This window comes from Corvus brachyrhynchos, unplaced genomic scaffold (assembly GCF_000691975.1).
Source record: "Corvus brachyrhynchos isolate BGI_N302 unplaced genomic scaffold, ASM69197v1 scaffold255, whole genome shotgun sequence".
Taxonomy (NCBI): domain Eukaryota; kingdom Metazoa; phylum Chordata; class Aves; order Passeriformes; family Corvidae; genus Corvus; species Corvus brachyrhynchos.
In genome coordinates this window covers 6,100,250-6,110,509 of record NW_008238358.1, presented here as the reverse complement: position 1 = coordinate 6,110,509, position 10,260 = coordinate 6,100,250, and the positions used below count along the sequence as shown (strand labels likewise).

At 37.7% G+C, this 10,260-nt stretch overlaps 1 protein-coding gene across 5 annotated transcripts in view; it reads left to right on the top strand.

The window, feature by feature from the left end:
* Positions 1–10,260, top strand: part of RAPGEF4 (Rap guanine nucleotide exchange factor 4) — a 158,617-nt gene that overhangs the window by 117,801 nt on the left and 30,556 nt on the right. For all 5 annotated transcript variants that reach the window (XM_008634754.2, XM_008634756.2, XM_017735607.1 and 2 more), the window contains 6 exons: positions 831–919; positions 3,156–3,234; positions 7,633–7,783; positions 9,053–9,141; positions 9,569–9,599; positions 9,840–9,918. In XM_008634754.2, the coding sequence (XP_008632976.2) occupies positions 831–919; positions 3,156–3,234; positions 7,633–7,783; positions 9,053–9,141; positions 9,569–9,599; positions 9,840–9,918 (518 nt within the window). The remainder of the gene's footprint in view (positions 1–830; positions 920–3,155; positions 3,235–7,632; positions 7,784–9,052; positions 9,142–9,568; positions 9,600–9,839; positions 9,919–10,260) is intronic.

The following is a 10,260-nucleotide window of genomic DNA, read 5'->3' as shown; positions in this document are numbered from 1 at the left end:
CCCCCCCCCCCCAAAAAAAGAAGGAAAAAAAGATGCAAAGATTGAAAGAATGGAGGGAAATATAAAAAATCTGATCTGCAAGAAAAGAGAAAAAAAAAAGATGACAGGACAAGTTTTCCAGTATCATATGATATTCTGCTGGTACTTAAAATCTCACCAGTGTTTTTGCATGAAGCAGAAAAACCTGGCTGTTGCACTGGTTCTCTCACTTCACTAAATTAACTCCAGGAAATGGTACAGTGCTCAGTTTATCAACTTGAAACTTACTTACTTCAGTTATGTGAGGCATTGCACAAATTTGAAGATACAGTGTGCTATTTCATTATCTGCCCCCACCTTCTCAGACCAGCCTCTGTCAGTGATGCTGAAGGAAATTGTTTCCTTGCTCTGACACTGACACACCTGTTCTCATTTCGGGCTCATAGTAAGCCTTTTAAAACCGTTTAATGACTGCAAGTTGCTATTGTTACTGAGATATTTATTCTCAGTGGAGGAGCATTTCTGCTTGTACTTCTCCAAGTTTGGACCAGTGCAGCTCTGCTGATTGTGGTGTGACTGTGGTGGTGTTATACTGAAGTACTTGTGTGAGGAGGGGGCTGTCTCTCATCCCTGGGCGGGGTGGAGAATGTGACTGCTCCTAGGTTTACAGGAGGAAGCCAGCAAAGACTGTGAGTGGTTTTGTCCTAAGCACACAGAGATTCTGGTTAGAGTGCGTGTTTGTACTCTGGCACACAGCAGCACAGCAGTCCTGATCTTCTTGCTGGTACACAGTTATTTCTTGATTAGCTCTTTTGGCTATGAGATGCTAACTGCTCCTTTCCCTCCCTCAGGTATATTGTGATGTCAGGAACCCCAGAGAAAATTTTAGAGCACTTTCTAGAAACTATGCGCCTTGAAGCAACTTTAAGTGAAGCAACAGGTATCTACATGGCAGAAGCTGTTTTATTATTACCCCATAAGATGGACTTGCTGGGGTAACACTGCATTTGATGCTTTGAAAAGCACCTAGTGGTAGTTTTTCCCAGAACAAGAACTATCTACTGCTCTGAAACAACCCCGAGAGAACCAAGGAAATCCAGAACTGAAAATAGCAATCCGTTCCTCCAAGCCTGCTCTATTGTATTTGTGCTTCCACATCATAGTAGAACAGCAAAATCCTCCAAGATGCCAGACCACCAGTTACGACTTTAATTAGGCACAACTATAAGGCCTGAACAGAGCCCCCTATTAGTAATGGTACTCCTTGTTCTGGAGGTCACTTTAATATTGTGAAATAGCTTGATACCTCCAGTCATTACATTGTGCTAGTGTAAGTATTCTCAAATCTTCATATCACATTTAAAGTATCACAATTTACGTTTCCTATTTGTGATACTTTCCCATGTGCAGGGAAAGAAGAATTGTTACTCAAAGGAGAAGAACTCAGCACACCATGGGCCGAGTCCCAAGAATGCAGGTTGCTGCATCTGCACGTAATAGGCTGCTTGTCATTAGTGTAAAGAGAACAGAGAATTTACATCTAGAGATATAAAAATTTGCTGACTTACTTTTAGTAGTATTTTAATTTTTGGAAAGAGTCAGACACAAAAAATCCTCGTATTCTGATAAAGTAATGCATAGACATACATTAAACTACATAACATTGCTTTTACAAGTTCTTTTTGCATTGCAGATGTCTGATAAGTATATATTCAAAGGTGTTCTTAAATCCAGTTAATCTGTTATTGACCTCATAGTAAGAGGAGAAACCCATATAGTGGTCCATAAATGGTAGAATAATTGAAAAATTACAGAAATCCTTTTAAAGTGTATGTTTTCACTACTTTAAAGACAAAAAAAAAAAAGGATTCTTTTCATAGATACCTGTTTACTAGGGTTGCAAGCAGAATATTGTTCTTCAGTCTTGCAGCTATATAATCACAAGTTTGCCATTCACAGTATGCATGTATTAGATATTTTTCAAAACCAAATTATTTTTAAAATGTTTTAAAACTTTCTGTTGAAACATCTAGTGACAAGATTGTACTTATATCCCAATACAATACAATGTGTCACAATTCATAAGGTTATTTTTAGGATATAGGATTACAGAATGCTGGAAAACTGAATTTTTCATTTATGTATTCCTTTAATTTAAGAGTATTTAAAAAACAGTTTGCTCTGGGTATTACATTAAAAAAACATGCCACCCTTCCAGAGGTGAGTTTTGTCAAGAGAGATACTTGCATATAGGAATTATACAAGTGGAAGCAGTGATGTAATATTATATTGCACAGTTATCTTCATATTTCTTCTGCCATCCCTTACAATGTTTTTAAATGTTTCTGGTATCTCAAAAGTTGCACTGTAGAAATTATACCCTGGGGTATTGTGTTCACTGTTTCTCAGTGATTCCATATAAGCCTGCCAAACTCATTCTGGCCTCTGCAGCCAGGCTTTATAAATCCTTCTTGTTGTCAGAAATAGAAAGATAAGGCAAACTGGTATTTACACCAGCACTACCACAGGTCGTTTTAACAGAAGAAATGACTTGCTGGGTTTTGCCAGAGAAAATGTCAGTCATATTGTTCATATACGTTTTAATGTAAATGTAGCAGCTGTGATACTTTCAGATCAAAATAAACCCAGAAATTTGACTGTCCATTTACCTCTTTTAGGCATTCTACTCACAGCTAGGAAATCAGCAAAGAATGAAATTATTTGCCTTCTCCTGCATAGGATATACTAAATGTGCTGCCTGGTATTGTAACTCCTAAAGCCAAATGTTACAGCTCTTTTTAGGTACCCAGGTGTGAAAGGCCTAATTCTTCCTCTGTATGGAACTCCACACTTGTAGAGAATTATATCCAAATATTTCACTTTAGCACAGATGTTGGGCTTTTTGCTCTGCCAGATTTCTCTTTGACACTGGCAAATGCCTGTTAACATAAGTTCAATAAAATTCATTCAGACAAGACTAAAAGCTTAGTATTTTAGCTCATATTTGTTCATTACCCTTTTTTGTACCTAATCCCTACAAAGAAAGTGCAAAAAGACCACTTTATTATCTGCAGAGGGCTAATAAGATATTTCAGGTGAAAGAAAACTCATCCTTGAGATCCCCAAGCTGTTTGCAGTGGCTTAATTGACTCTTTTCTTTCTTCTCTTTTTCACAGATTCTGTTTTAAATGATTTTATTATGATGCACTGTGTTTTTATGCCAAATAGTCAGCTCTGCCCAGCCTTGATGGCACAATATCCTTTTGTAAGAGAAAAGTTAAATCTGTTTAGCCTCTGTACCTGTCAGTGATGAAACTGAAGCTTCCATCTCTCAAGGAGTACCTCCCACTCCATGGAGGCTGTGCCTTGTGGGTAGATTCTCAGTGTCTGACTAGCAGCTGTCCATAGCTCAGAACTCTAAGATGGTTGGTGTATAACCCATGATGAGATACAGTACAGGCTATGAAATCTGTATCTTTCCTGTGCTGGTTACTGTTCCAAGGGAAATAAATGTACTGTCCCTCCACCAGATATGTGAAATTACATAAAAGTTGGGGTTACCCTTCCTGGATCCTTCCTTTCTTTCTTGAGTTTTGCTGAACTACAGCATCTACATTTTAACCAGGATAGTTATATCTTGGTAATTTCAGTGGTCCACTTTTGAGGCTGCAAACTGCCTCAAGCAAAAGGCTGCCTGAACTTGTAGACTAATGGGTAAGTAGTTCCTAGGTGCTGTCCTAACAGTTATGAAAAAGTAGTAATAATCTATAATAATAGCCTATAGCAAATGCTAAAAACTGAAAAAAACTTCAATTGGATGTGAATACTATGAGATGAAATCTTAATAGTGGAGAGCATTGAGAGTTGGGGGTGATTCTCATACTCTGCATGTTGTACAGGAGTCTGTGAAATGTCAGTCTGTCAATTACTGGCAGGTTATTTAGTGTGGGGAGCTGTTGGACACTGAGAGTTTTCCTTGTGCACAGTGACTTGAAGCTATCAAGTGACTGGGAACATTAAATAAACATATAATGTTTTCTGTTTTATAGAATTCTGACAGGGGTGTAATAACTTCAGTTCCCTATTTATTTGTTTAGAATCACAATGGTGTGAAAGTGCTTTCCTTCAAGCTCAGTGGGGCGAGTGACATCTGGGAAAGCTCACCTCCTGAAACCACAAAACAGAGCATTGTGTCCTTGTCTGGCAAGCTTGAGAATCCATTTGTGTTACTCCTAGTGAGGAGAGTGATTGTTTTGAAAACCTTTGGACCCATGAAACTGGTCTGTAGAAGATTGTTCGCACACCTGAAACAAATTTTCCAAAATCACATTGTTTTGGATATCAAAAGTATTATGAAATGCTGTTGCTGACAGCATTGAGAGGGGAAGAAAAGGCAGCACTTCTAATGTTTGGGGGGTTTTGTCCTGATTTATTTAGCTTGTATTATTCAGTCAGCCCATTTGGGATTCAGGCTTCTCTATCCTCAATTATAATTGAGTAGCTCTGATATCCAGTAACTGGAAAAATCAGACCTGTAAGCAAAATATACCTTATTGTTTATAGGGGAAAAGCTTTTCTGATAATCGAAGTTAAGGATAATCACACTTAAGGATAAATATTCACTTGTGATGAAATCTGTTCTGGAGAGGATGCTAAGACCATGGTCTTAAGTGGGTCATGGCAAGCATCATGCTAATTCTTTTCAGAGAGGCGATGGAAGTAACTGGTATCCTACTGCTTTAGTGTTAGCTTTTCCTGGAGCTGAATTATTATTTATTTGGTCCATTCTGAATATGGAAAAGCTAACTGTGCTTTGTTGATTGTACCATTGAAATTTATTGTTAGAGTTGAAAGGTTCCTAACAAAGCTCATCTTTTTGGAGCAAAATCACTACAAAAGTGTTCACCAGTGCTGTGAGACTAAGGAGAGATTAGTTATGCTCAATGAGGAAATTAAAACAGAAAAAGAGAAAGAAGAAAGGTGATTCAGTCAGAGACTTTTTGCTTCAGCTCCCAATTTTGAATCAAAACAAGTCTATTTTCCTACACCCACTTAGGATACTATTTTAGCTGGCAGCATGAAAGTATGAGTAGAGCTAGACCACTGAAGTGCTTTCAAGCATAGTACAGGGTATAAATTATTTGGGTTTTCACTTCTTCTATAGCAGTCATTTGTAAGTTATTGCAATCCTGAAAGGAATGGACAGGTGCACCATTTTGTCTAAGTAACATTATGGCTTGCTGTGGATTCCAAGCTTATGCTGTGCTGTCCTTTGGCACACCAAGTCTTCTGCAGTCATTAAAGTATATGGATTCTGCAATATTAAAAAAACCACAGACTTCTGTTTTATAGGGAAGCAAAGAATATGCTCCCTGAATCAGGATTTAAGTCCTGTGTGTTGGACCAAGGCCCCTGTTTTCACTCTCCTTCACGGAGTGGAAATGGACAAATTCTCAGAGCTACAGCTTGTCAGAGGGAGGCAGGAGAAGGCCCAAAAGAAAACCTAAAATCGAGCAGCAACTCCAAAAATGCACTTGGGTTAGTGCAAGTGTGTGAACATGTGTGCAGGGGTGCATCTTTAAAGAACGACTGTCTAAATACTTATGAAGTATAAACTCCTCCTTTTGCTCTCTGTAGATGATAGTTCTTCAGCATGTTTCTCTATGAGTGTCTTGCTAACCTCCTTTACCATTGTGCCAGCAAAAAAGTTTGCATTCTATTGTAGCAGTGACCTTGCACAGCTCCTGCTATAGCTGAGTGTTCCTATGCAGGGAAGAACAGACTTCAGAATTGCTTCCATTTCTTAGCATATGCTAGAGAAAATTAGAAATATATGTATATATTGAGCTCTAACCATATTGCTGTTGATAAATATTTTGCTATTATGTGACTCTTCATAGTTTATTTCTGATTGCAGTCTGTAGTGAAGCTGTATCTTGAAGATCACATAAAAATGTGAGAACCCTTCATTGACTTTCTCTGTGATAATGTTAATAAAAGAGAAATCAATATAAATGAGCAGTAGAAATATGGAAAAATTACCAGTGCCTGTGGTGGGTCAGTTAAAAAGGAAGGAAAAATACATTAAATAATTACAGTGTTTGAAAGGTAAATATGGCATGAGAAAAATGACTCAGTAGTATATTAGAGCACATAACTTACAATGAATTATTTACTTCTTACGACCTTCTGACTTACTTTCTTCCTTAATTGTACTGTGATGTTCAGTTCTCTACTCATTTTAAACCTTTCCAAATGAAATTAAAATGCAGATTTCTGAAAGTTTGTCAGTCAAATGAGCACCCCAGTAACACTGGTAGAATGTCAAATCTCTGCAGGGGCTTTGGGCAGCAGGATCATTTCAAAGTGTGATTTAATAGGTACTTTTCCCCATTGCATTTTATTAATAGTATTGTTAGAGAAATTCTTCTAAATAAGAAGCTTAAAATAAATATCTTATATAATTTATATTCCTTGTTAATATTTTTATTTTCTAATTAGTATTTTAAAATATTTTGTTAGAGCAACTGATAGTGCATCTTGAAAGGATGCAAGGATGCTGGACTTGGCCATGAGTGAGAGTGTCAGTACTTTAATGTTACATGTTACTATGTAATTGGGAATAGTATTACTCATGACAATCCAGAATCAGAGTTCTGGTAATTGGGAAGCAAAGTTGAAGATGTTACTGCACTCATTATGTGCTTACATCCCATTCATCTATCAGTTTATTGGAAAGAGTTTAAATATATACTGCCAACCTTTTTTCAGTGAGTAGACACACAAATTGTCATATCCTGTTTTTTCTGGGGATACTTCATTTTCACACAGGTTAAAGGCTCAGATTATCTCAATTTATTGCCCATTGTGCCTTTACATCTTTTCTTGTTTTTTTCTTTCACTAAGTGTTACTTTTGGCCTTTTAGCTATTTGTCGATTTTTGTAATGTTGACATTTTGTCTTTTAAAAGGTCAATGAAATGTTTCCCGTTTTTTCTTATTGTTTGTCACAAAATAACTTTCACAAAGGATTGTGTCCTAAATACACTTTATTTGACATAGTGGAAATGTCTGATTTCCTCATGACAATGAAGCTGCTACAAAATTTATTTAATCCTGTGTTTTTATAGTCAGTTTAGGCTGTAAATGTCAAAGTCCCCCTCCCATAATGGAACTGAGGCTCATCTTGAGTTACAGTAACTTGTAAAATTGAAAGGAATAGCACTGGTGGTTCACTCTGGTAGTCTTCCTCACAAATGGAAAATCTGAATTGTTAAACACAAAGTGACATTTTTCTTTTTCTTCAACTGTTTCCAAAGAGCAACAAGGAGAAATATCCTTCTTCAGTCTCCGTGGTTAATCCTCTTTGTTGTTCCAAGTGTCATTTCTGTTCTGTTCCCCTGCAGCAAGCATCTCTGTTGTGGAACTGTGGTCATTCCTGTGCTCTTCAGAAAATTCATTGTCTTTTTACTTTTTAGTATGAACATGAAGAGTTTGCAAATCATTACACTAGTGGATGACAGAATTTGGAAATATGTATTAGAGAGTTATCTTTGAGCACCCTGAAAGTGGTTTGTTGGAAGTCAGTTGATTGTGAATTCATACTGGGTTTGATATTTTCAATCACTGAATGTTTTCCTTGACACTGTGGCACCTATCATGCCCAGCCTTCTCAGGGTACAGAGCAGGAGAAAATGGATTATGCCCTCAACAACAAAAGGCGAGTCATTCGACTGGTTCTGCAGTGGGCTGCTTTATATGGAGATTTACTGCAAGAAGATGAAGCAGCAATGGCCTTTTTGGAGGTATAAAGAAATCACTGTATCACTGTCCTGAAAAGTAGCTAGGCAAGATAAGCTGAAAGCCTGTTCCCAGTCTTTAGAACTCTGTCACAAACTGAAGTGAGATAGGTCATTTCAAAGTACAAAGTCATAACTCTGTTTTCTCAGGTTTGGCTGCAGACAGTAAAGGCATCACAACAGTGCTTGAACCGTTGCCAGCCTCTGGACCTCTGAAAATAGTATTGCAGATCCCTTTTGAAGCACTTCATGGGTAGATTGCGTTAATAGCAGTAGCGGAATTTGCTTTCTCTAGTATTTTCTTGTAGTTCAGGGGCTCTACAGGTTGAACTGGATCGCTGTTTATACCTGCCTGAGTTGTGCCAGGAAGGACCTGGAGGGCTGCCACTCTACCAAACCAAAAGTCCTTTCCATTTGAATGAAAGCTGTACTCCAGCTATTGGAACTTAAGATCTTTGTCTCCAGAAGCCTTGTAATCTTTGTGGTAGCTGCCCTATCCTTGGATTTCTAAGATAAGATGCACTGCCAATGTCATCTTAAGTGATCATGCCATTCTTATGATATGTTGTGTTTATGGAACAGAATCCCCTATGTTGCTGGCTGAATGAAAGTTTTTGTCCCAAAGAGCTTAAAACTGAATCTAAGATTTAGCAGAGGGGAATAGAGGGGGTCTTTAAGAATGGTAGACACCCCACAAGCCCCCATGGGAAAGCTTTTCAAGCTTTTCAAGCTTTGGAGACACAGTCTTTCATTTGTCCAGAAGTTAAAGAACAATCATTTGTTGCAAGCACATTGATCCTTCTTTGTGATGGTTTTATATGAATAGATCCAGAAGAGGTTTGAGTAGGGTTGAAAAGCGGGTGATACTGTAGCAGGTTAGAGCAGCTGAGAGTCAGTGACTCAGGAGCAATTGAAGCACTGCAGACTACAGCAGCAAAGAATAAAAAACCTGTTATGCTAGATTATTTGTGAATTTTTTAGGCTTTATCCTTGACAGTCTGAAAATGCAGGTTTTACACAAGCAGTCAGTGGTTACAGAGTGAGCTAAGGAGCCTCCTCAGGCTTCCCTTCTGCATGTATAATTCTTGCTTTAAATCAGCTGGAGATAAACAAGTAGTAGAAGTAATAGAGGGTTGGGCCCAGCATGTGTTCCTCTATGCAGATTATCATTCTTTATAATCATTAAGCTATCAGATGTCATCTCATAATCCTCTCTCCTGAGTACTGCTCATTTACCCCTATAGTTATTTAAAGGCTATTCTGTATCATTTACAGGAATTTTATGTATCTGTATCAGATGATACTAGAATGATTGCAGCACTAAAGGAGCAACTTCCAGAGCTAGAGAAAATTGTAAAGCAAATGTAAGCACAGTTTTTGCTTCTTTACTCTCCCTGCCCTTTTTCTCAGTAAATTGATGAAGAAAATTTACTGGTTATAGCTATTAAAAAGCCATTCTGTGAATGACACTCAGTTATATGAAACTGAAAGTTTGCATGCAGGCTTATTTGAATTAATGTCGATGGGCCTCTTTTCCACATCATTCTTGCAAACACCATACCCTCACTGAGAGGTTGACAGATGCTTATTTCATGCTTACATGAACTTTGTATAATATTTTTTTCTGCCTTGGTCATAGATTAACTGTGGTATCATCTAGTCTTTTCACATATAAATATGATTATATTCATATTCTAGTTTGACAAGTGGTCCATGTTCTGTAGGTGATTTTGTACACAAAATCTTCCAGGTAATATTTAATTATATATTCTATGCTTTACCTTTTTTTAGTTCTGAAGAACCTAAAGCATCACAAAAGAAGGTAAGAAAATTTATTTGTCCGTTTTCTAATGTAAAATCTTAAGCCCAGCAAATTCATAAGCATCTTCTCCTCAGTAGTCATGGATATACTAAATACCCACATTGAGAGATAGCTTTTAACATTGTCAAATTTTGCATTGCTACTCTTTTTCCTGCCATTGATAAGAGATCTACTGTAGTTCATGTATACCTCATAATGTTTCTTCTTGCATTAATGTGAATCTCAATGATTCATTTTCAGCACAAAGTTCTTCTGCAGCTGTTCAACACAAGTGATGACAGAGCACAGAAACGCCAGCCTATCAGGGGCAGCGATGAAGGTGAGTTCCTTCTCTGCAAAGTTTTCTTGAGCCACTGACATCTGCATAAATTTGTCTGTCTCAAAAAAATGGTCTAAAAATAAATGAAAGTACCTACCTAGAATTTTGAAGCCTGAAGCAAACTGTCCTTGCTTTTGCTAGCCCGGTATTCTCCATCATTGATTTGAGGTGCTCCTGGTTTTTTCCCTTAGTTACTTGTGCTATCAACACTGCTTCCTCAGAGGAACATGTAAAAACCTTTAAAATAAGGAATGAACAAAACAGGCAAGAACCAGTAAGACAGTGTACTGCAGGTAATGGCAGTGCAATGAAGAGTGGGAGCTGTAGGTCGTGTTTGAGCCT